A 27077-nucleotide genomic window follows, 5' to 3' on the forward strand; every position below is an offset into this window, starting at 1 on the left:
TGAGTAGAAAATATTTTTTGGAAAATATTTTCTATTGTTTGATTGGTGAACGAAAAATATTTTCCAAAAAATATCTTCTATTATTGGCTAGAGAGTAGAAAATATTTTTTTTAAAATAGTTTTTGACATAAAAATCAGCCTCATTAATCGATTCGGGACCTAACCCCAACACCCAAATCAGAATCTAGCCCCAACAATCGATTCAAGATCCAACCCCGATGATCGATTTGGAATTCGACTCCAATTTTTGACCTGGGAGCTGACCCTGACTCCCGAATTGAGAATCTAACATTCGAACTAAAATCCAACCCTCGATCCTAACTCTCAAATCAGAATTTGATTATCTTTTTAAATATTTTTTTAATTTTTTGTTTTGGGTGGGGTGTGGGGATGATGGGATGGTCAGGATAGGGGTGGGGTAAGAAAAATAAAATTTTCAAAATTTGAAATATTTTTCAATAATAAACTTTTAATTATTTTTTTTTGGGGGGGAGGGGGTTGGTAGGGGGGTCGGCATAGGGATGGGGTAAAAAATAAAAATTTTAAAATTCAAAATATTTTTTAAAAAATATACTTTTAAATTATGTTTGTGAGGGTGGGGGGCTGGTATGGGGGTTTGGAGCAGGGGTTGGGGAAAAATGAATTTTTCAAAATTTTAAATATTTTTCAAAAATAATTTTTTAAATTTTTTTTGTGGGAGAAGGGGTGCTGGTATGGGGGTGGGATAGGAGTGGAGTAAAAAACAAAATTTAAAATTTAAAATAATTTTTAAAATTAAATTTTTAATTTTTTTAATGTGTAGGGTTGGTAGGGGTATAGGGTGGAGAAATTGAATTTTTTAAAATTTAAAGTATTTTTCAAAAGCAAATTTTTTAAATTTTAATTTTTTTGGAAGGGGGTGGGAGCGGCGCTGGGGCTGATTTAGGGTAGGGGTAAATAAATTTAGAAATTTTTTTAAAAAACTAAAAAAATAAATTATTTTTTTATTGGTAGGGTCGGGGTACAGCGAGGTAAGAAAAAAAATATAATTTGAGTTTGGATGAGAGTTTTAGAAAATATTTTTCTTAGTTTTTGGAGAAAAAATATTTTTTTAAAATTTGAGAAAAATAAGTTAATTTGAAAAACATTTTTAGAAACTTTAAGCCAACCAAATATGAGAAAATAAGAAAATATTTTATTTCCTATCAAACACATTCTAAATTTATACTTTGTTTGATTGAAGATATAACACATCCCAAAACTTGGTGTTCATTTTATTTCACCTCTTTAAGTGAGGTAAATTAATCCAAAAATAAGGGATAACTTTGTGTGCGCACCAAACGAGAGACAGAGTATCCATCCTAAGGAAATTAGAAAAAATGAAAATGGAGTTGACTTTGTTAACGTGAGGCCCAAGATTCCGGTTCAAATGGTATATATATGTTCAACAAAGAACAACTCATCGTTATCATCACATCCAGAAATTTGATCTCTGCTTTGAAATGGCATCAAGCAGCGAGGCCTTCATTGAAAGAGCTGTAAATTTGATACACAAGGAAAATCAAGCTCGAGCTAAGATTTTTGACAAGTTGCAAGAGAGAAAGGTAACTGTTTCTTGGTAATCTTTTATATACAGAATTACATTAGCATCCCATTTCTCTGAAATCTAATTTTATGATATTAAGAGATAATTACACTTAAGAATAGGTTTGTACTATTACATCAGATTTTAACCCCAACTTTTAAAACTATACAAAATTTAAAAACATTCTACTCCCTCAATCCCATATTATCCTTCATTTTTCCTTAAAGAATCAAATATAAAAAAGATATTTTTATTAATTTAATCTTTTTAACTTTTTTTAATATACTCTATTTATGTGCCTATCTATCAATACCAAGACTTACAATAGAGAAATTGTTTTCAAATTTTATAATATTTGTATTTTTAAAAGAATTAATTTTAGGAAAAAATAGAAAAAAATTAATTAATTTTATCTTAATTTATAAATTAATAATTAATTTAGGATTTATATTTTAATATTATGGACAAATAATATGAAGCAGAGATCTTCCTCTCTCTTCTTCGCTGCTAAGAAACAAAGCAGAACGCACAAAATTTTACATTCATTTTTCTAGGTTATTATAGGATTAGTCTTTGGGCATGTGCTTTGAGCGTGTACCCCATATGAGTATAATTTTTTTTTTTTGCCATATAATATACTTAAATTATAAACTAAAAAGTGTGATTTTCTAACAAATGATTCGTTTTTAACTCATTTTTAAGGATAAAATAATTGAGCGACTTTTGTTTAATTGAATTCCCCTATAATCACTGATTCACTGAGAAAAATGTAATTAGAGTTTCAATGGCTAAGATAGAAAGAAGTATTTATGACATTTGCAAAGCAGATTTATCAATGAAAAAAATAGGAGGAGGAGAAAGATAATGGAATAACTCTTCTAGTCATTTATATTAAAATAATAAATTGATAAAATTCTAAAACTAAATAATATTACCCATTTAAATACGAAATAAAATAATTTCATGAGATATTTCATAGCTATTATCCTTATCAATTCCTAAATTCTTGGGCATCGTGGACAAAATAAACTATTCCACCACTTGAGTAAGTTTAGAAATTAGAAAAAAAAATGTTTCTATCAAAAGAATGATCCAAAAATCAGTGAGCATGATATGCACCGTGCAATCACCACATCTCAAAGAAATCTATGAATTCACCAAAGATAACTTCTCTCTTATAAAATTTAATTAGATAAAAGAATAAATAAATATGCATACTAAAAATATGTTTCCATGTCTTCTTTTACAATTTGACATCATACTGGAACAAACAAAAGAAAGAAAAGACCTCCATATACAATATATATAGAGCCGCCATAGGCTAATCCGCCGCCAAAGGCTAATCCACAAAACTACGGAAGGCTACATAAATATTTCATTGAGCAGTATGAACACATACGTGGATTCCTTCTCTGAGCAGTATGAACAAATGTGGATTCCTTCTCTTGATTTCCCATTTGCTTTGCTTTCACATTAATCCTGATTTCACATTTGAAAATACCCTGACTTAGAGACACAAAAATTAGCCTCACTAACCAAAAAAATGAAAAAAATTAGTTAACAAAGCAAATAATTTTATTAGATAATTAATACTATAATTATAGATTATAGAGGAAAATAGAACTATATATTTCCCAAAGATAATGTAATCAAATTCGTTTAAAAACATAGTGAAAGGAATTGATATTGAAGGAGAAAAACAGAATCATTTTTTGACTCTTCCATTTGAGTCATCAAAAAGCTAAATTAAATGTTCTTTATCTATGATCATTTGAATAATATTCTCAAATAGTAGTTACCTTAGCATAACAAATTATTACAACAACTACAATCCATCTAAACGCTAAAACGTTACCTTTCAAATCAACGTTTTCTTCATTTTGTGTTTTTGATCTTTTCCTCTATTCTACAATAGCTTCCATTTATAGTAATGAGAATATCATGTTGGCTTGATTTTAATTAGGTGACATAAATTTGCACATTTAATAGCAAGAAGGTTATGAAAATGAAAGAACTAAGAATTATGAATATAGCTTAATTACTAATATCAGTTAAGAATAAGAATTATGAACATGAAGGGGTGTGAGTTATGGAGATGACTTTTTAAAATAAAATAATTTATAGAAGGATAAACATAAGCAAAGAAGAAGAAAAATGATAAATATGATTCTTGGACAAAGACATATATCACTTCAAAAAATGATATAAAGGGCCCAAAAAGAAGAAATAAAATATTTGGCCAAGGACATGCCACATTACTCTTCTTTATCTAGTTTAATATATATAGATTGTTATGAAAATTTTCCCTTAAAATGAGTGGCCTCATCTTCATTATTAATTGGATATTCATTGAATTGGTGGGTGAATTTCAACACGGTTTATATCTAATTGATTAGCATAAATTGTTAGAATGTATATTTTCATTTTTGTACAAAATAATAATGTTTGGTTGGAGGGCAAAATAATCTTTCAACTTTTGAGGAATATTTTAGTATTTCAACTATTAACTTTGTGGCTTTCTATTTTTAATATAATATGGTATATGATAAAAAATTTAGATTCATTTTTCTAGGTTATGAAATAGGTAGTTCTATTGGTTGTTAACAAACTTGATTTATTATTGTGTTTGAAACTCAAATTGTGATTTTTTTTTTAAAAAGTTTATTTCGAGTCAACTACGTTACATGAAAATTGTAACGGAGGGAGTACTAGTTTTCACGAGATTTTAGCTTTTTTTATTTTTGGTGGCAATATGACCATTGAGAATAGTGATCTATCAGTGGATTATCTTCTTATTTCTCACACTGACAAATTCTTTTTTTATTTTCCCACTTATACACAATGATGATTCACTTCAATCAGTACTGTTGGAGTTACAGTTATAATTTTTATTACTCATTCTTTGTGACTATAACTTTTATTCTATTTATCTGTAGCTGTTATATTATTGTTTTCTAATTAAGTACAAGTTTTTTTCCCTTTGGTCTGGTCCCTCTTCCCTCTTATATGCAGCTGGACAGAGACAAATTAGCTGAAAAAATAAGAAGTCTACTGCCCTTAGCATATTCATATGAGTCAAGAAGAAGGAACTTTGAATATACGGAACAAACTTTCTTGGATTTCTACAGTACAATTGAAGCAAAACCGAATGAACCTCCATCGGTAAGTTTTACTCTTTCTTTTGCTTCTAAGACAATTTTCCAACATTTTTTTCTATTTTTTGTCCACGGCCTTATACTTTGACTAAGTGAATCGTATGATCAGTGGCGGACCCAGGAATTTTATGAAGGGGGTTCAAAAAAAATTAAACACGCTAATCAAAAAAAAATGTGCTTAGTCGGATTCGAACTCACGAGATGAGACAAGCTAAAGCGAAATATTGAACCACATTTGCCACTGAGCTAGTCCTTTGGCTTATGCTCAGGGGGTTCAATGTTAAATATATACACATAAATTAAAAAATTTATCTTATATATACGGTGTAATTTTTTAACGAAGGGGGTTCGGATGAACCCCCTCAACATGCCTTGGGTCCGCCCCTGCGTATGATACTTGATAACTTGCTCATGATCTTATATAACTTGCTCACGATTTTGCTATGCTAAATAAGTCTAAGCTAGACACTTAGGATTGCTATAAAAATACTAGATATATAGAACACAAGACATTGCCGAAAGGAAGCTTTGTATTATAGAGAGCTTAAATTATTTCTTCGATGAGTTACAAGGAGAGTTGATTTTTTTTCATTAGAAAAAAGGACACAACTTTTGATTAGGGACTATCAATCTATACCGTTCAGCCATCGAGTTTACTAAATACGGTTAAAATATACACTACATATACACCCTATTGTGTATACGCATATATGTTATATGTATAGGTATGTATATTTGTGTGTGTGTATATATATATATATATATATATATATATATATATTTGTGTATAATTTATATAAATTAGTATAAAATATACACTACCTATACATTGTGTACATATTTTATAAAGTAGATGCTCCAAAGGTGTTAGAACAATAATTTTCTCTTACAATTATGTATTAGTAGAGACTCTTTTTGTATTAAAAGCTAATGACACATTTTAGAAGCCCAAAAGTTTTCCTAGTTACATAAAACCTCCCCCCTTCCTTCTTCCATACCCTTCCCTTTGTACCTTTCCCTCCTACTGTTGCTTTTCCTCATCCTCCTTGAAACTATTTAGAGAAATGTCAAACAAACATCTGATCTCTAGATGTTTCTAATATTTCAAAAAAATGTTTCAAACAACTATGGAGAAATTTCAAAAATCTCTCCGGATGCTTGCATAATCTAATTCATTAAATTTTACCATTTTTTACATTTTCAAAATACTAGAAAATAAGAGGGAAAAGAGATAAGAAGGTAATGAAAAGAAGATAGGAAGGAAAAAGAAGAAAAGAAAAAAAAGAGGGAGAAAAAGAAGAATTGTGAAGAAAATGAAAAGAGGAATGGGGAGACGAAGAATAAGAAGAAGATGAAGACAATGAAGAAGCAACAACAATAATTAAACCATGCATGAGCATGAGTTGACCCTTTTGTAGTTCTCACTTCTCTTCAGATGAGAAGAAGAAAGAATTAGAAAGGAGGACACTCCTTTTTGTATAGATTTATTCTCAACAATTTCTTCTTTAAAACTTTAATTTATAGTTTCATTAAATTTGCTAACTTGATATCATATTAAGCAAGGATGAAAAAAAACATACCCGGATGAATAATGCCTTTAAGAAGAGAGCAACAATGATTTTTTTTGTAACAACTGTCAATTATCATCAACACACAAAGTTAATACACCTAAAGAGCTCCTAATTCAACATAATCACTTCCCAGGAAGGATATTGTGAGTATTAGGCCTCCAACAATCAACTAGTTACAAGAATAATCTCTCTATAAGTCTGTTATACCTCTGGCCTTTTTAAGAGGTTCTAAGTACTTCTAGTCTCTCTACAAAATCTTTCTAAATTCATGTCACTGTCGATTCATTATTTACAGTAATTCCTCTATATAGTTTTCAGTTCCTTGCTCTTCAAATATGATAGACCGCAGCTCTCCATATAGCTTCGAGGATCTCCTTTTTAATTTGTTTCCAATGCCTGCATTTTATCCTCCTTAGCACTTGATGAACTTCTTCAACTGAAATTTGTATTCTAGCCCACTATGATAGTGCATTTCTAACATCACATGTCCACTTAATATCAGCGAAGATATGTACGAAAGTGTTTTCTACTTGTTCGTCGCATAAATAACAACTATCATTCTCCACGAGGATGAGTAATTTCTTCAATATCCCTTTAGTGAGCAGCCTACCTTGAACAACCAACCAAACAATAAATCTATGTCTAGGTTGAGAGATAGAACACCAAATTAAATCAACATTCCTCAATCTTCCACAAGTTCCCAACAAAACATTGTAGCTCAAAGTGATGGAATAATCCCCTACAGGGGTTAGTGAATACTCCCCCTGAACATACCGGTCTTGCATTTCCTTTTTAAGTGAATTCAACTTTTTCCAGTACCAACTACAATCAGCAGGAGGAGTACGAGTCCAAATATCAAAGGTGTTTTTCATATATAAATCATGAACCCATTTCACCCATAAGGAATCTTTCTTACCCACTAGCTGCCAAAGAAATTTACCAATAGATGCGACATTCCATTTGTTGTTTTCCTTGATGTTTAAACCTCCACTCTTCTTTGGGAAACAAACCTTCTCCCATGATACAAGTGGAATTTTTTATTTTTTCTTGTTGCTGCCCCAAAGGTAGTCTCTACACTTGCTAGCCACCTTTTTCAATACATTTTGAGGAAGGATGAAAGAAGCTCCCCTGAAGCTATGAATAGAAAATAAAACTATATTTACCACCTAGAGTCTACCGACATAAGACATTTTTTTGGAATAGACAGTGGTGATTCTATGAGTAATCTTCTCAATAAGCTGGTGACACTCCATCTCACTCCATTTCTTAGGAGATAATGGCAAGCCAAGTTATCTAACAGGAAATCTGCCCAGAGTGAATTCAGTGTTCAATAATAATTGTTCTCTAGTATTATCGTCCACTCCTGCCACGAAGATGCTAGATTTATTCATACTGGCCACCAAACTTGTGACTTTACTGAAATGTGACAGAGCTTTCATTATTTTGATGACTGAACTAAGATTTTCTTTGCCAAAAATCACTAGATCATCCATAAATATCAAGTGAGTAAGCTTAAGTTGTTTACACATACGATGAAACTGGAAGTCAGATAATGTACTCATACAAGGGACCTTGACAAATATTTCATAACCAAGACAAACAATAACGGGGACATGGGTTTTCCTTGCCTCAAGCCTCTCTTTCCTTCAAAGAATCCATGCCCTTCACCATTCACTTGATAGTAAACTTAGGGAAAGTAACACAAATCATCACCAAGTTAATGAAACTAACAAGAAATCCATATCCAAGTAGAGACTCCTGTAGAAACTCTCAACTTACCATGTCATAATCCTTTCTAAGATCAATCTTCATCATACACCTTGTTGATGTATGTCTATTATAATGTCTTAACATATCATGACAAATCAAAACATTGTGAATCATTAGTCTCCCTTGAATAAATGCCGACTGATTATCTACCACAATAGATGTAAGATCTACTTTTAGTCTGCTACAGATCAACTTGGAGATGCACTTGTATAACACATTAAAACATGCTATGGGTCTATATTGGTTGGCATATTCGAGTACATCAACTTTGGGAATGAGGACAATATTAGTAGTATTTAGTTGCTTGAGTAACTTTCCATTTGTAAGAAATGCAAGAATTGCTTCAATAATATCATGTCCCATTACATTCCAGACAGCTTTAAAGAAGCCACTACCATACCATCAGGGCCAGGGCTTTTGTTTCTATCAATTTGAAATATGGCAGTCTTAACATTTGTGCTTGTAAATGGTTGTAGTAGAGCAAGTTGTTGGTCCACTGTGAGCAAGTTCCTTCTTTAAATAAACCACTAAGATCCGATACCCTACCCTCTTGTTCCTTCCAAATCAGATCCATGTAGTAATCCACAAATATGTTAGCAATATTACCAGGGTCATATTTCAAGTTTCCATACTTCTTTTATAATTTCATGTATACCTCTGCCCCTATTGGGGAAGTTCAATTAGCTCACGTATCTATACAATACTGAAAATCCACCACCTCTGACCATGTAATAGGATTCCCCCCTATTTTGTCCTCTACTTGCAACACAGAGTTAAAGTCACCTAGGATTAACCAAGGTTTCTGACAATTACCCAAACTCTGTTGCATAAGAGTATCCCATGACTCCTTTCTCCCTTTCTTTATGTTATATACATCGATTAAAGAAATCATGTACTTCAACTGCATAGGTATATACAAAACATCATAAGTGATAACTTGGACATTAATTGCAATCGGATGAACTACATATAGTAGTCAGGACTCTATGTTACCCATATTCTACCATTATAATGAGCTCCAAGATTATTTATATTTAACCAACCTCCAAACATATTACTAGCGATCTGATCAAACTTATTTATCTTTATCTTAGTTTCAAGCAGCCGAATTATCCCTACCTTCTCATTATTGCAAATGAGTTTCACCTTCTTTTGCTTAATAGGGACATTTAGACCCCTAACATTCCAACATAGGAGATTAACCATTCCTAGTAGTAGGAATGAGTTTTCCTCCCAACTGCTCCACTATCACATTTGTGTCACGATCTGACCTAGGGCCTAGTCGTAACACGGGCGATCGAAACTCCGAAGGGGCGATCGAAACTCTGAAGGTGCTCCAACCAAGCCTCTTGTACATATCATAAGCATACATAAGGTAAAATATAAAAGCAGAAATATCATAAGAGAGTCTAAACCATGAATAGAAATCTGAAAATGTCTTATGACAACATAGACTCAAACATATGTCCAACTAGATACCTCTAAAGCTGAGTATGGGCGGGGGCTAAGACATGTTCCTAGCTCACCCTCAATATACAAAGTAAACAAAAGTCTTTTGAAAAGAAAATAATAACCAACTTGAAACTAGTCCTCGGTCAATAAGGACTCACCACAACACCATCGGATAGGGAATGCCTACTAGTTACATGGATGATTAGGATCTTTAACCTCAACCCCTACATTATGAGCAATGTAGGCAAAAAGTATGCATTAGTACATTTGAATGTACTAAGTATGAGGGCGTGACATGCAACGTAAATCATGGAATGCAAAGATCAAGTAAATCACATGATAAGATAGAATATGTAAAGTCATGAGAAAATTATATTGACCAAAGCATTTAGAAGAATAAATTCAAAATCATAACATACTTAAGAGATCATACATATGTGGGATAGGAACCATAACCGACAATAAGACCATGCGAGCTATAAAATGGAATCCGATGATACCCAAATCGAGAAGGAGGAGGCTACTTTTCCAAGTTAGACGCCTGATCATGAACATATGCTATTTGTGGATCAACTACCTAGGCCATAAAGGCAACCTACGGTGGCACGCAGTTTATAGGATATGAGGTTACTACTAAGACTTTTGGTAGGGCCCCCACCTCAAGTCCACTCGGTGCTAAGTTAAATCTCATGGAATACATACATAACATAAGATCATAATTTCATATATCAGTAATGATCATAGGTTTGAAATCATAAAGTAGCTCATTTTCATAATATACTTGTAATGTGAGAATTGTCCTTTCATCATTACAATTATATTTGCACAATTCATATCATTAGGCCTTAGGTCACCACATAGGGCCCTAAGTCACCTTACTTCACAAATTGCATGAAATTCATACCTTGAACTTAGAGTAAAACTCAATTGCATAATCAATTGACCTTGAAAATCATGTAATTCACTTGAAAACATGCATGATCATAAACTTTATATCAGCCCATACATAATTTATATAGATAATATCGTTAGAAAGTATAATTGAAAATACTCATAATTTGCATCATAAACCCTAGAAAATCAAAATAGGAGAATTCATGGAAAAACTCTTCAATTTAATTCAATAACCATCAATTTATATTAAAATAGACTCATGATCATGCTTTAAATCAAAATTCATGAAATTGGAATAGAGATCACAAAACCCATAAAATATCATACTTTAATTTGAGAGAAAACCTTGAGAAATTAATTGGGCTTCATGGATGAAAGGATACATGAATCAATACCCATATACCTTGAGTGAGAAAACCAATTAATTTGGAAGAACTTGAGAGTTTTGATGGAGAGTTTGAGTGAATTTGCTTGAAGTCTTCAATGGAAACCCTTGAGAGCCTTTTTGTAGAGAGAGAAATATTTGATAGATGAATTGTAGAAGAATGAATAGAATTAGAGGTTTAGGTTAATTTATAGAGTTGAATTAGGTCCTAAAAACGTCTAGGTTTATTAACTAATAATTTAGAAAAAGTCTAAAACGCCCTTTAAAAAAACTCAACTCGGTTAGAAAACCTTTCCAGGTCCGTGACGAGGACCTGTTGCGGACCCTACTATTTTATGAATTTTTCAAAAATCTAGCTTTCGATATACGAGTCCTAAAAATCCACTGAGATAATTTTCCCGCAGGTTTTGACCCCCTGATCGATATTTCGAATTTGGATTTTTAAAAAAATTAAGGATAATGCATTACGTGAGCGGCCTATTCCCAAGACATTCTTAAAGTATTTGTGAGCATTTTTTAGGGATGTTACAATTTGGGACATTATCAGTCGTTCCTGAATTATGAAGCACCTGAAATGAATTTGTATACGTCATCTGTTGGGCTTTATTTGTCTGATTCTTGTTTGTTTTCCCTCTAAGAGTAGTGACCCAAGCTCTTTTCCAAGTTGCTTTGATTTGAGGTAGGCTCCAGAGATGTAACTGTCTTCTTTTGCTGATTTTTAGTCTAAACTACACTAGTCATAGATGCAATAGTTTACTTATTCTGATGTTTGTCATTCTGTTTATTCAAAATCCCATAACCTCTTTTCTCACTAGCTTGCACTACTGGCTCATATGTGGATAGTTGAGGTGTCTTTTTCTTCCTACAATCTGTTGCAGAGTTTCCATACTTGCAGCAAAACTTGCATAATGTAGGCTTCCAATCATAAAGGACTTTTTGCACAATAATAGAACCTCTTTCATTCCTGAAAAAAAATAGTGTCAGGTAGATAGCCATCCATCTCCACTATCACCAACTTAAGACTAATTTTTATTTCAATATTTATATCCACCATGATTGGCTTCCCAATCAAACTACCAATCTTGCTCAACCCCTTTGGACTCCAGTATTTGAAATCAAGCCCAGGAAGCTTTATCTAAATAGGGACTGTATGCAACTCATCTCTTGTAAACTCCATATCAGGGTGCCATGCCTTCACAATGAAAGACATATTTTTAAAGTGGTAAATACCACTTTGAATTGCCTCATCTTTCCCAGTGGCTGATTCAAATCGCACTAAGACGATTCCAGTTTTTAACATTATAATTTTATTTATACCATATTTTGTTCAAGTCCTTTGGATGTATCCATTAAGCACTGGGAATGGGGGGTGGGCACCCAAGACATAAAAAGTATGATGGAGAATTAGTTTAGATTGTATATAGAAAGACAATAATGCCCTCACATTAATATGTTGTTCGTATGTTGGTGAGGGTATTTAAAGAAAATGAAAAGTAGGAAAAACACCATAATTTGGGTCATTTATTTTTTAAAAAGGAGTTTTGAATCTTTTATTTAAAAAAGTGACTCAAGTTTAAGTTCCAACTACAAGTAACAAGTCCCTAAAATTTTTTTATTTATGCAAAGCACATACCTTCTCCTACTTCCTCTTTCATCCCTTGCCTCTCTCCATCTCATCTTCCTCCACACATGCCTCCTTCATCTCAACTATAGAAACTTGTCTTTAAAATCTCGAAACAACAACAATTTTAGTAGTTGTTGCTATTGTTGCAACAACTATGATAGTTATTGCAATTGTTACGACAACTTTAGGAGTTATAATGAAACCAAAGTTATTACACTAATTTCTAATTTTTTTAGATTTACTACAGAACCTACTTCATTGGAGAAAAAAATCTCCAATTTTTCTAGACAAATCTTCATGAAGCAAAGAAACACAATTGGCAATTTAATCCCCCCCCTCCGCCCCTCAAATTTTGAATAATTCTAATTATACCTCAAATCACTTATCATCTTTGACTTGATCAAGGTGACTCTTTTCTTTTTATCTTTTTTAAAAAAAAAGAACTTATGAGGTCTTTAAGTCCAAATATTTTCAACTATTTTTTAAATATAATTTTCGAGGATCTCTCATCTTATTTAACCAGCCTAACCTCCAATATATACAACAAAATGATAAAATTAATCCTTACACAAAAAAGGTAAAATTCTAACAAAATCTCTATAGTGGCAAAACAAAGTAAGAATTGCTCTAACTCACAAAAAAAAATTAACTTACTAAGATTCGTCCTAATATCAGGCAACTGACATTTATCCAAGTGGAAAGGTTATTTTGCACCTTTAGAAAGTACGTTGAATGAGAAATAAATTAGTACATCATTACGTACTTATTGTTGCTTGTTTGGTCGAAAAATATGCAGATGGATTTGCCTCTCACTAGCAATGTATTACATTAACATTGACTTAGTTCATCTTTTGGGAAATATCCTCAATGACTTGCTTCAATTTGTAAGTGATAGTCTTTTTATCCATAAGCATATAGGTAACAACAACGAATTCAATTTCAATGAAAAGTTATTGAACCCATTTTGTATATGCCAATTGACTTCAAAGAGGGCGACTTGAGCTTCTTCTTCATTATTGCTCTTGCAGTTAGCAGGAATGGAGAAGAACACGCATAACTAGATCCGTGAAATTATTTTTTACTACACCACCAATCCCATTTTACTGTATGCAAGGATGAAACTATATGTCATCAATTATTTAGTTTGATGGAGCATGTATCAGTCTTCTTCTAGCCATATAAATGGTCTTTAATACTGGTTGAAGCCTAATCAAGTGATCTCAAAAATTGATCTAAGAAAATGTTAAAATTACAAGTAGGAAGTTTTGGGAAATATAATTTGAGTTTCCAACATATTTGTTGCTTCATCTTGAAAAAGGTTGCTTTTTTTGGTATGTATATTTCCAAGACCGTCTAATACTCTTTCACATCTCTCAATAGATGATGATTGGGATGATCTAAAGAACTTGTTTATAAATGGATTTTTGTGTAATCCTGCAACAATCAAAGGTTAAGAAGGTTCTAAAAGAAATTAGTTGATGAATAATCCCCGGTGGATCTTCTATTGCTTTCCAAAAGCATCTAAATGCTTCAATCTCTACAAAAATATTGAAAGTATCCATAATAGGGTTAGTACAACAAATACATCCAGAGTCAACTTGTTTACCAAACTTTGAGATAATATCATCAAAAGTGTAATTTTAACAGCCATAGTTGTTGGACTATGGCCCATGTTTCAGCGAAAGGTCTATGACCTAATTCTATTTGTAAAAAGGATTGAAATAATTCTCTTATTTTTGTTCTCAATCCTATTTGGAAAAAGGATTGGAATTATAATCATATTTGGAGTTGGTTTAGGTTATAGGAAAAAGTATCACTCTATAAATAGGATGATTTAAGAGAATTATTCTATTGCTCATTGGTAATGTCTTTGAGAGACATTAGGAACATAAGAGAGGTTTTTGAGAGAGATTTCAACAAGAGAGAAGAGATAAGAAAAGGCTGTTTTCGCAACAACTTTTCCTCTCCGGCTAGCAACCTTCAAATTATATTTGCCAATTCAATAACTGTTGAATCAGGATAAAATTTGTATTGAGTGTTCCTAACATCTTGGTCTTTAATTTGAACGGTGGAGATTGGATTTGGAGGTCAAAAATATCCTGTTTTAGGTCCCGAACTATAGCTCTATTTTGAGTGGTTTTCTTCCTATCTACTTTTGTTGGTGTAGCTATTGCTTCTATTGTTGTGTAGCCATTTAGCTAAATATTTGTAAACCTTTTGTTGTTATAGTGGAGAAATTTGGATCTCAAAGATCCCGTGGTTGTTACCTTCGATTTGAAGAATTTTGCATGTTAAATTTGATGTTCTTTATTTTCTCTACTTTCGGATTTGCATCCTTTCGTCATAACAAGTGGTATCAAAGCCTTGATTGTCTATGAAGGATATTTTGATGGAGGGTAATATGAGAAAGATGGTGTGTTTAAATGGGATTAACTATAACATATAAAAAAATAAGATGAAAATCTATTATTCGTGAAAAAGATACATCTTCCTATTTTAGCTGCTCATAAACCCGAGAATGTGACTGATGAAAATTGAAATTTTGAGAGCCAAAAAGTATATGGATATATAAAGAAATGGGTTGAAGATAATGTTCGCAACCATATTGTGAATGAGACACATGCTAGAACATTGTGGGAAAAGTTTGAGACGTTTTATGCTTCAAAAACTGGCAATAATAAGTTGTTATTATTAAAACAATTGATGACGTTTAAATACAAGGAGGGCAATCCTATTCTTGATCACATAAGTGATTTTCAAGGTGTTCTTGATCAGTTTTTAGGAATGAGTGTCAATTTTAATGATCAAATACAAGGATTTTGGCTTCTTAATACTCTATCAGATTCTTGGAAAACTCTTCGAGTTTCTTTAACAAATTCTGCTCTCGATGGTAAGATTACTATGGAATATGCAAAAAGTGGTGTGTTAAATAAAGAAGTCAGACGAAGATCTTAAGAAACATCCTCACATTCAAATATTCTCTTCATAGATGATCAAGGAAGAGGTAAAATGAGAGGTTCGAAAAGTAGAGGTAAAAGAAGAAGCAAGTGAAGATCCAAGTATCAAAATGTTTCATATTATCATTGTGGAAACAAAGGAAATATTAAAAGGTTTTGTAACAAGTTGAAGAAAGACCTTAGAGAAGGCAAGAAAGAAAAAAATAATAGAGACAATATTGTTATTGTTGTCCGAGATGACCTTCACTTTGCTTGTGATAAAAATGTCATCAATTTTGTATCTCAAGATACAAGTTGGATAGTAGATTCTGGAGCTACATCGCATGTCACACCAAGAAAAGACTTCTTTTCATCTTATACTCTTACTAAATTCGGTGTGTTGAAGATGGATAATGCTGGTGAGGATAAGGTGTTTGGTGTTGACACCGTTTGTTTGAAGAACAATCTTGATACAACGTTAGTCCTTCTTAATGTCAAGCACTCTCCAGACATTCGTTTGAATTTGATCTTTATAGGACAACTAGATGATGATCTCTACCGTAATGACTTGTTCAATGGCCAATGGAAGCTCACCAAAGGCTCATTGATTGTAGCTTGAGGAAGAAAGCATTCAAATTTATTCATGACACAAGGATCAATTCTTGGTGACTCTATAAATTTGGTGGAAAGTGAGACTTAATCAGAATTGTGGAACAAGAGACCTAGTCATATGAGCGAGAGGGGGATCACATGTTTGTCTAAGAAGAATTTGCTTGCTGGTGTGATACAACCAAAGGTGAAAAGATGTGTTCATTTCTTAGCTTGGAAACATAAAAGAGTTTCTTTTCACAGTCATCCTCCTTCAAGAAAGTCTGAACTATTGGGGCTAGTACACTCTGACTTGTGTGGTCCTTGTAAAGTGAATTCAAAAGGTGGTGCACTTTACTTTGCAATTTTCACTAAACTATTGGAGCTAGTACACTCTGACTTGTGTGGTCCTTGTAAAGTGAATTCAAAAGGTGGTGCACTTTACTTTACAACTTTCATTGATGATCATTCTCGCAAGTTATGGGTATATCTTTGAAAATCCAAAGATCAAATACTTGATGTGTTTAAGGATTTTCAAGCCTTATCTGAGAGACAAACTTGAAAGAAATTAAAATGTATTCGCACTGATAATGGAGGTGAGTATATTGGTCCCTTTGATAACTACTGCAAAGTGAAAGGAATTCTTCATTAGAATACTCCAAGATGCCTCAATTGAATGGGTTGGCAGAAAGGATGAATAGAACTCTTGTTGAGAGAGTTAGATGCTTGCTTTCAGAGGCTAAACTTTCAAATTTCTTTTGGGCGGAAGCACTTAACACTGTTGCTTATGTTATCAATTTGTCTCCTACTGTTGCTTCGGATAGTGATATTCCAAACATAGTTTGGTTTGCAAAGGATATTTCCTATGATCACTTGAAAGTCTTTGGATTTAAAGCTTGTGTGCATGTTCCAAAAGATGAGAGATCAAAACTGGATGTTAAAACTAAGTAATGCATCTTCATTGGTTATGATCAAGATGAGTTTGAATATCGTTTTTATGATCCAATTAATAAGAAGCTTATCAGAAGTCATGATGTTGTGTTCTTTGAAAACCAAATAATTGAAGGTATTAATAAGACTGAGAAAATAGATTCTCAAATTGATGAGAGCTTGGTTGATGTTGATCCAGTCCCTAGTGCTGATACATCTTTTGCACATGAAGGAACTCAAGATAATAATGTCGATAGGGATCAAGATCAAAATGATGAACAAAGTGTAAAACTTGAAGATACTCATGTTAATGATGTTGTGGTTGATCATCTACAACCTCATATTCAAATGACTAATTCAGATTCTCCAGAAACCTCTTGTATAATATCTAATAGGAAGAAGCTAAAATCAACATGTTATTCTCCTAATGAGTATTTACTTTTGACTAACATCGAAGAACCTGAAGGTTATGATGAAGTCATGCTAAATACTTATAGAGGTAAGTGGGTAGAAGCCATGAAAGATGATATGAAGTTACTTCAGGAGAATGGTACACATGAGTTTCGTAGAACTGCGGCAGACATGAAGCCTATCAAAAGTTCCTCCACTTGAAGTTCATTTGGCCCCTTGGCTGGAGGGGGAGTTTGTTGGGATATGACCCATATTTCAGCCAAAGGATCATGGCCTAATCCTATTTGTAAAAAGATTGAAATAATTCAACTATTTTGGTTTCCAATCCTATTTGGAAAAGGATTGGAATTATAATCCTATTTGGAATTGGTTTTGGTTGTAGGAAAAAGCATCACTCTATAAATAGGATGATTTGAGAGAATTATTCAATTGCTCATTGGTAGTATCTTTGAGAGACATTAGGTACATAAGTGAGATTTTTGGGAGAGCTTTCAACAAGAGAAAAGAGAGAAGAAAAGGGTGTTTTTGCAGTAATTTTTCCTCTCCAACCAGTAACATTCAAATTGCGTTTGCAGTAGCTCTGTTTTGGATGGTTTGCTTCCTATCTACTTTTGTTGGTGTAGCTATTTCTTCTCATTGCTTGGAAACTGTTGTGTAGTCATTTAGGATAATATTTGTAAACCTCTTATTATTATAGTGAAGCAATTCGAATCTCGACGATCTCATGGTTATTACCTTTTATTTGAAGGATTTTCCCACGTTATATTTGGTGTTCTTTATTTTCTATGTTTTCGAATTTGCTTCCTTCCTTCATAAAAATAGTCTCCAAGAAAGAAAAGAGAATTTGAAAGTAATTCTAGGTTTTTATACTTATTTTAGAAAAAAAGATCCTTACTTTTGAAGATCTGAAAAATCATAGGGTACAATCTTCTATTAATAATAATTTTGAGAATCTCATAAAAATTATAATCTGGATCAAATCGATTCTGTATGAGCCCATATAAACTGATCAGGCAAGTCAATGCTTCTCCTATTCTAATGATCATAAACATTTATCACGATCCAAATCACCGGGCTGTACGGGCACCTACTCTAACACCTAGATAAGAGAACCCTTACAAAATATCATGCGAAAGTTTAACAATTACCAATAATAGGCCAAAAGAGTTATGAAATTACTTTATATCAACTTATAACTCTGATGGTTTATTAAAAGAAACAATCTAACACCCCTAAGGATACTAGTTTAAACAGGTACAAGGCTTCTAAAGATACAAAGTATAAATAAGGTAATGACACAGCTCCTACCATAAAGAAAGAAGAGTAGAGGCTGTTGGAGAATCATCTTCGTCTTCACCTAAGAAGCATTACTAACCTTGCAATCAGACTTTGCCAAGTGGCATAGCAAGAGTAGTATTAGTACAAACCACACGTACTGATAGGCATCATTCGTCAATCAAATACCCACCGCATCATATAAAAAAATTAACAAGAAGAAGACATGCTCTTAAGAAAATATACTCGCCAAACCTTTATGCACAAACTATTATCATTCTCATTAACCTCATTAAAGTAGTCCAAGCCTAACTTTCATCCCTTCTAGTTGGTCCGCTGCCAACTCTAATATAGATCAAGGTCTTGCCTTTCTATCACATAGAACATTTTTCAAAGTATGGGTCACTACTAACTCTGTCTAATTCGTCTACTATATTTTGTCTTCACGCCAACACATGGACTAGGATAATTAACATCTCACTTGAAAGAGGTAAACATTTAAAGGACCTAAGCTCCTCCCTGGTCCATACTAGCCCGCTGTGGCAGAACCTATCCCACTCTGGTGGCTTCGTCACAACGGGATTTCTACCGCTAGGGCGACCTTCCTGGAGATAGAATCTCTTAATTCTTTCCAATTCCCCCATTTAATACATGTACCAACAGTACACCATTAATATCTGACTTTAAGTCACTAATCCTACTAAACAACACATCAACGGTTCTCCACTTGTTTACCCATGACCTCATACCTATGATGCTAACGCATCTAGAATCTATAACATAATCCGAACAGGCATATACAAGAATACATTATCAATTTATCATTTCAGGATAAATATATAGTTTCACAGGGTAAATCTCAAATACAACATTCAATATGGTAACACTTGGACCTTTGGTCCTATCATATTAATTATTACACAGAATGGTCATACTCAATTATATCCGGGGTTAGTTTCTCTATCATCACCCATATAGTCAAGATCAATTCAAAGATGATAGCCACACAATGGTTCTCTCATGGAACCCATACCCAAACTATATATATGTTGAACGTGACACCCGATGCAATGTACGTGTCGAAACATGACACCCGATCCTATATATGTGTCAAAATGTGACATTCGATCTAATATATGTGTCAGAGCATATGTCATGCCCCGGGAGGGTACCCTAGGCGTGATCGGTACTCGAAAGCCATTTCTGGCTTCCAAGCGAACCACCTACTCCAATCACACATTCATTCAAACACATTCTCTCAGCGGAAGACTCATTCAATGAAGTACTATTCATAATTTAGGGCCAAAGGCCAAATAACTATCAAATCAACAAACAGTTAAAGAAGAACTACTCAAAGAACAATCCAATATTTCTACACTCCGGTCTATGAAGCCTCTATCAACAATCTGGGAGGTGCCAATGACAAGCCCATGGCTACCAACAATCAAAATAAAGGAAACAACACAAAACTATACAAGAAACTCAACATCCTCCGGAAACTAGGAGGACTCACCAACTGACTGGGAGTGTATGGATCTTCAACGGTGCGCCGGTTGATGATCTCTAGTACCTGTCTTTGCATCATGAAATGATGCAGGCCAAATGGCATCAGTACATAGAATGTACGAGTATGTAAAATGGCCGAATGAACAACATTAGAAGGAACCAAATCAACTCGGGAATCCTAACTCAGAAAGAAATACAACTCAACAGGCGTCCTAAGTCTAAGCAAGAATATAGTTTAGACGGGACCAAATCATATACAAATCAACTCAATCCGACTCAGAGTACTACCAAGACCTATGTGGGAGTTTCTCTTATTCGACAACCATCACTTATGAGCCAGTGACAGTATAACAAACCGACGTTGTTGCCACGTCCGTTCATACTTTGCCAGGGTATGAACGAATGAACCAATCATGGATCCAATCCAACTAAGTCCTATAATGTTAGGATAATAATTTTGGGGAAGCATCCGACTTTAACGGTTCAATCCCCTCCTACGTTTGGCGACGTAGTTATTGGGTTCGAGTATGGACTATACTCTTGCCCAATTCGGTGCTCAATACTCCTCCCAAGACTCAATGCTCATAAAACTCCATCCAATGAACTCAATCAAATCATATCGACAATTCTCATTTACAACCTTGTCAACTCATCAACTCTATCACAATCAAACCTCTCCCAATCATACAATCCGATCAATCCCAATCATATTTTTTAAGAGTAGATTAAATATGCATTTATAACAACATACAAATCTATCCAATCGTTCCTCTATTCGTTTAACAAATCTTTTGGGACTCATCACAACTCCAAGGTTTTAATTCAACAACTCAAGATAAGCAACATATTTAAGAAAATTAGCATTTTTGTCACAATCCACATAGTCAAGAAAATCAATAAAGCATATTTAACAACCCATCTCCATCGACTCATGCTAACAAGAAGATTTTTGGAATTTCTTAGCTCAACAACATCAACATAATAGACATTAATTAAATAAGTGACAAGAATCATTTGAACATAAACCTACCAAGAACTCCATTCTTATGAACCTTTAACCTCAAAGAAAGTGTAGGGCACATGGGTGGACTCAACCCATGTTTTGAGTAGCCTTACATACCTTAGAGAAGACTTGAACAAAACCTTGATGTTGGGTCTTCAATGGGAAACTTGAATTTCTTGAATTTCTTGAAGGCACTTCTTGTTGGAGAAGGATTTGGAGAAGAAGAAGAGGAGAGAGAAATTTTCTAGGGCTTTTAGAGAGAGAGAGAGGCTGAAAATAGTCCCAAAAATGTCCCAAGGCTGAGTATATATAATTTGGGAAAATTTCCAAACTGCCCTTTCTCCAAAAATCTGGAAAATAGGCCAAAAACACCCTTGGCGCGATAGTGGTGCATCACACCACTGCGGCGTCAAGTCGAATAGGCTAAAAACCTGCACATCTGTTAGTGGCCCATCACGCCAAGGACCAAACTACTGAGGCTTGTTCCTGGCGCGATAGTGGCGTGTCGCGCCCTTACAGCGCCAAACCCAAGTTTTCTAGGTTCTAGAAAATAGGCTTGAAAACCCTGCACATCTCGTAGTGGCGCGCTGCGCTAGGGGCCAAACTACTGAGGCTTGTTCCTGGCGCGATAGTGGCGCATCGCGCCACTGCGGCGCCAAGCCCAGATTTCCAGCAGTTGCAACCCAAGCCTGAAATTCCTTCCTTCCTAGCTCGTCTTAGGATCGTCATATCTTTTGACTCCAAACTCCAAAAATTATATTCTTGGTGGCGTTGGAAAGAAGACTCGACAACCTTTAATTTAATAGGTTGCGGGCCACCCAAATTGTCGTCTTTCAAAAGATAGGGTCGTTAGAAGTCGATCCCTTATACGAACTCATCCTAAAACTTAGCCATGATGAATCGTTTGGACTTAGCTTGGTCCTAGGGGTCCTTTGTGACCCCACATCACCTCTAACACTTTTTAATTTCTAAGGGACTCATCTTAACTCATGCATACACTTCACAATAATAGGGCTCGACCCCACACAAATACAAGAAAGGTCCGAATCTTAGGGAAAATTTTTGGGGGGTATTACAGCATGACACCCGATCCAATATATGTGTCGAAATGTGACATCCGATCCAATATCATAATCAAAACTACAATCACAGTCCATAACGAATAGTTCACATACTTGCACAATCAAGTAACAGGTTCATTGTATGCAATTATTCACAAATAGTCATTTCATTGGTTTCATTCTATCTTTCCCTTCATTAAATATTTCATCAAGCCTTCTTTATTTAAGGCATCACTTTTAGTCGAGCAAGTTCAAAATTATAGATTTCACAGTCTTGGAATTATAGACCAATCACAATATATCAATCACTCAACCACAATAATTAAATGCATGGTAGACATCACAACATTACTCAAATACTATTAAGAGTCTCTCTATGAAATAGACTAAACCATTATCTACAGCCACATATAATCAAATAGGTTTATGGCAAGAGACTTTCCACACTAAGCATTCACATTCATCCTTTATTTCTTGATTTGCATTACTCAAGTAATTCACAGGGAATAATCAGCATAAACACACATAGTTATTGTATAAACACATCCCTCTATATACATCAATAGCCCATAATCTCCAAGTCTCAGGATTCCGTTATAACTCAGCTATTGTCTACACTTAATCTCACAAGGATCATTGGCCTTCTAAACAGTTTCACCAAGATTAACATTCAAAGATTAGACCTTTATCACTAGTTACATAATAATCATGATCCACAACCTACATTCCCACTCTAAACAACCATTGACAATTATTTAGCCATCCAGACTTCGTACCCGAAGACCTAGGCATGAAATCTCCTATCAATCGACATCATATTAAGCAATGGAAACGAATTTATAACTACTCAATTGAGAATTAGGTGGACCATAACCTAAATCGGAAAGACACTTTCAACTCAACTTTGAGATAGGAGCATAGTACGATCTTAACTCATAACTAGTGCACTCGAATACCAAGGAATTGATCCTAGTTATAACAAAAAAAAATTGTATACCTTTACCGCACATATTTTTAGTAATGATGGGCCGGCTAGGTTGTTATAACATTATCTGGCAAATACTCCATGAGATACAAATTATTCCACTCCCCACTATGAATTAGGTGATTGATTAAGTCTTTAGTGCTCTTAGTAGAATCTGGGACAAATGACACATCATAGTCCAATTGTCCTACCACAAACTAGAGTTTTCAGCATTAATTTGCTATGGAATGTCAGGCTCAACTTTATTTCTTATGCGCAACATCTTTTTTCACGCATGAGAATTTCTTAAAACACAAGAATTAACAATAGGGTGAGTTCTAATACAATACTTATTTTTTAGGAAAGTAACCCATAAAATGAAATAGTCATAAACCTCTTTCGCCTTTTAGCTTCTAAAGTATTATCAGTGTCTGCCATTCTCATGTTACCTAGAAATCTTTCTTCCAGTGGGAAACATACATTTTTCCAAGATCTTTGAGCGCCCAAAAAGGTTAGCAGAGTGTTTTTCAAGAATGCTAAAGGAGCCTTTAGGGAGGTGATATACTCAAAATTACACCTATAAGATGATGTAATGCGGTCATAGTCAAATATAGAAACCCAACAAGGCTAGGGTCGAATCCCATAGAAAATAGATGTGAGAAGAGTATAAATCAGACGATAACTTAATTGGGGGTCTTATTTTTTCTATCCCGTGAATATGGGAAGTGTTGGTTTGGTTTAACTCCTAAACAACTATATTGATTTAATTGTAAAAAAATAATGATTAATGAATCAAGGTTGTATCCCCCTTCTACGAAATACAATGTTCTAGGGATTTTTATGCAAATACAGACAATGGGTTGCACTCGACATATGGATGAGTGAGTAGGGTTTGACATGCGACGAAAGCAACAAGATTACAAGATGGATGTGAGTCAACAAAAATAACATTAGCGAGACTGATAGGGAATAGCTTCATTCACACTGAGAATGTGGTGTGTTATCACTAAAGTCTGATGTTATAGTGGAAGCTCATCTAGCTCCAAAGGTATAGTCTTGGCTACAAAGAACAGTTTGAATTAGAGTTGCATGAATATCCAGTCGTTACACGTAATCCCAAGATCGTTGTAAGCTGTTAGTAGTGATAATGAGCAATTGTAGGCTTTAAGAATGCATATTTTGTGGATCTTGTCCTATGACACTTAACTATAAATAAGGCTTTACTTCCTTGCTAGAGGCATGAAAATATCATAAATAAGGATTTACTTCCTTGCTAGAGGCATTAAAATGTCATTCTTACCACTCTATTGTATTGAAATTCTAAAATCTATCAAGTTCTTTCTTAAACTGTGTGCAACGGTGTTGTTGTCAGTCAACCACCTCAGAGCTCAGTGCAAATCTATCTTATATATATTTCGATTCATATTGTTCAATTATTTGCTTATTGTTCATTTCTAACAAGTTAGTCATTATAATTATACTATTTTGTCAATTCATTTCATGTTTCCTTAAATCACTGTACAAATTCAACTCTACTATTTTAAGAGCAACCAAGCTAAAGCTGTGGAATTAGCCAATAATGTTTATATTAGGAAAAGCTGCCTAACTAATACACCCCTTTGGATGTGACCCTTCCTGTTGAATGATATCAACATCCTGATTATGGAAAGGCCCACGACAGGCTAGGATGGTTGGGGTCAGAGTCATGATCGAACATGGCGTTTGTGTGGTGGACTTAATTAAGAAATAAAGTTGCGCCTTTGCTATCAACTATAGTTTTTGGCATAATGGTAAACACTTAATCCTAATAAGTGGTATCAGAGTCATGGTCATGGGTTTGATTCCCAAGAGCAACATGTTGCATGAGACAAGTGTTAGGATGGGGATTGTTGGATAATGCCAACATCCTGCCTATGCCAAGGCCCGCGATGGAATAAGGTGGCCAGAGTCAGAGTCATTATCAAACATGACGCTTGCATGGTGGACTTAGTTAAGAAAAAAATTGTGTCTTTTGCTATCAACTATAGCTTTTGACATAATGATAAACGCTTGATCCTAACACTTCCTCAAATCTTTCGTGAACATGAAATGTTTCATGTATGGGGTTACCATTCACTGGACTAGTTGAGAGGGGAGAGGAGAAGAGGGTCTGAGAACTTTGTGTGAGTTATTAACTAATAAAATAAATAGTGGCCATTTGATTTAGTGTGAAAACTCAAGCAAATAACTGAGGGGAATGGAGAAAAGGCTCGCAGCTGAATCCGTCTAACTCCCAACTATTCTTGCTAAGTTCACAAACGCAAAGGAAAACCATTAAACTTCCAAAGAATAATAACTTGTTCTTATATAAGTTTGGATATTTTTGTACCTCCATCAAATTTTGTTTGAATTAAAAAAAAAATGTTTCCAAATTAAGCTATTGAGGCCAAAAATCAATTGTTGTGTTGTTACTGATCATTATTTTTTTGTTAATTACTGATTAAGACTTTGTATTGCAAGACTAGACACGGGAGTAACTGTTTAGCTAATGAGAAAAAGATTTTTCGGGAGATAACAGCAACATTAAAGACAAGAAAAGACATTGAAAGTGCTAAAGATGCCAAATTGGATAACAAAAAGGTACCAAAAACTTTGCATATATTCCCTTTGTTTAGATCTGACACAGGTTCATCAAATATAAGTTGAATTAAAAATACTTTACTGTAGTTAATTGGTCTCTTCTTAATTGAACTCTAATTTGAATGAGTGGTTTATTAGTTATTTGTGCAGTATTGATACAATTTTGTTGATATAGATAAAAAAAAATAGTAAAGTTTTAGTAATGTAAATTAACAACATACATAGATAACGAGAGATGTGTTACTAATAATTTAGCTAATGTACGTACATAAATATCTTTGGCTTTCGTACTTTGCAGGTTCTCCACAATCAAGCACATTTTATGGGAATGACATCCAATGCCAATGTGGAGAGACTTAAACAAAAAATACAAGTTATTACAAATGACATTAGATCTATCGAGAACCATTTAGATAGAATAAACAAAAAGAGAGAAAAAATTTATGCACAAATTCTTAAACACCACAAAACAAATATTTAATGATGAAATAATTATGTGAAAGTACAGACTGAATCTGTCTATCCTACACACGCAAAACTCTATCTCTCCACACACCTCTCTATTTTATGACCATCTTTATTTTTCATGTCCATCTTCTTTCTTCTCTAATTTCAAATCTATCTTCCATTTTTATTTTCTCTCTCTAATTTTCAAATTTAAACTTTTCTCATAGAAGTATGTAGAAAGAAACACTATATATATATATTGGAAGAACTTGAGGTGCTACTATCGAAAATACATAGTTGTTTTGATTTGAGGAGTTCAAATCTGTTGGATAGAATTTGTTGGACAATGTTATTGGAAGATGTAAAACGTGGTTATCCATTGATTTGAGGTTGAAAATTTGAACAAAAAATCACAAATTCTACAGACGCTCATTGTTGAAGATCAAAAGTTTCAACGTTTGAAAATTAGATTTTTGCAAAGTAACTTTATAGGGTGATTTGATGTAGTTTTTGAGGTGTTATGGATAGATCTGTCACTTGCATTCAAGGAAGATGATGAAGTCAGTTGTTGTATAATAGTGTATATGAGTGTTTAAATATGTCTTATAATTTTATAGCATTTTTGTATACAAGGTGTATAGTATTGTGTATTGAGTTTTAAATATTGTTGTAAAAGAAGAAAATGGAGCTCTTGTATAGTCTTCTATATCGTATGTATAATATTATATACCATATTTTTAACCACTCCTATAAGAAAACAGAAGGACCGAAAGCTTAGTGACCTAGGTGTAATACAATGTGAATTGTATTTTTTCGCAATTATTCCTTATGTGATTACTTTTATGCATTTTTGCTATGAATTTACCTTGTATGATTCAAAAACTACACACTTAACATCCTTATAAAATGAAAATTCAGTAAA

The 27077-nt window shown here is 33.7% G+C and overlaps 1 protein-coding gene across 3 annotated transcripts; it reads left to right on the top strand.

Annotated features, from left to right (window-relative positions):
* The first annotated feature begins 1281 nt into the window (after positions 1 to 1281).
* LOC129886966 (uncharacterized) lies at positions 1282 to 27040 on the top strand. Of its 3 annotated transcripts, XM_055961919.1 has the most exons (4): positions 1289 to 1583; positions 4577 to 4725; positions 25567 to 25708; positions 26007 to 27040. In XM_055961919.1, the coding sequence occupies exons 1-4, from the start codon at positions 1482 to 1484 to the stop codon at positions 26187 to 26189; spliced, it is 576 nt and encodes a 191-aa protein (XP_055817894.1). In that variant the 5' UTR covers positions 1289 to 1481; the 3' UTR covers positions 26190 to 27040. The 3 variants fall into 3 exon arrangements, with proteins under 3 accessions (XP_055818044.1, XP_055817894.1, XP_055817971.1); XM_055962069.1 differs by lacking the exons at positions 25567 to 25708; positions 26007 to 27040 and adding an exon at positions 13444 to 13503 and having other exon boundaries at positions 1282 to 1583; positions 4577 to 4726; XM_055961996.1 differs by lacking the exon at positions 25567 to 25708 and having other exon boundaries at positions 1291 to 1583; positions 4577 to 4726.
* Positions 27041 to 27077: the final 37 nt, after the last annotated feature.

The sequence above is a fragment of the Solanum dulcamara genome, chromosome 1 (genome assembly GCF_947179165.1).
Source record: "Solanum dulcamara chromosome 1, daSolDulc1.2, whole genome shotgun sequence".
Lineage (NCBI taxonomy): Eukaryota > Viridiplantae > Streptophyta > Magnoliopsida > Solanales > Solanaceae > Solanum > Solanum dulcamara.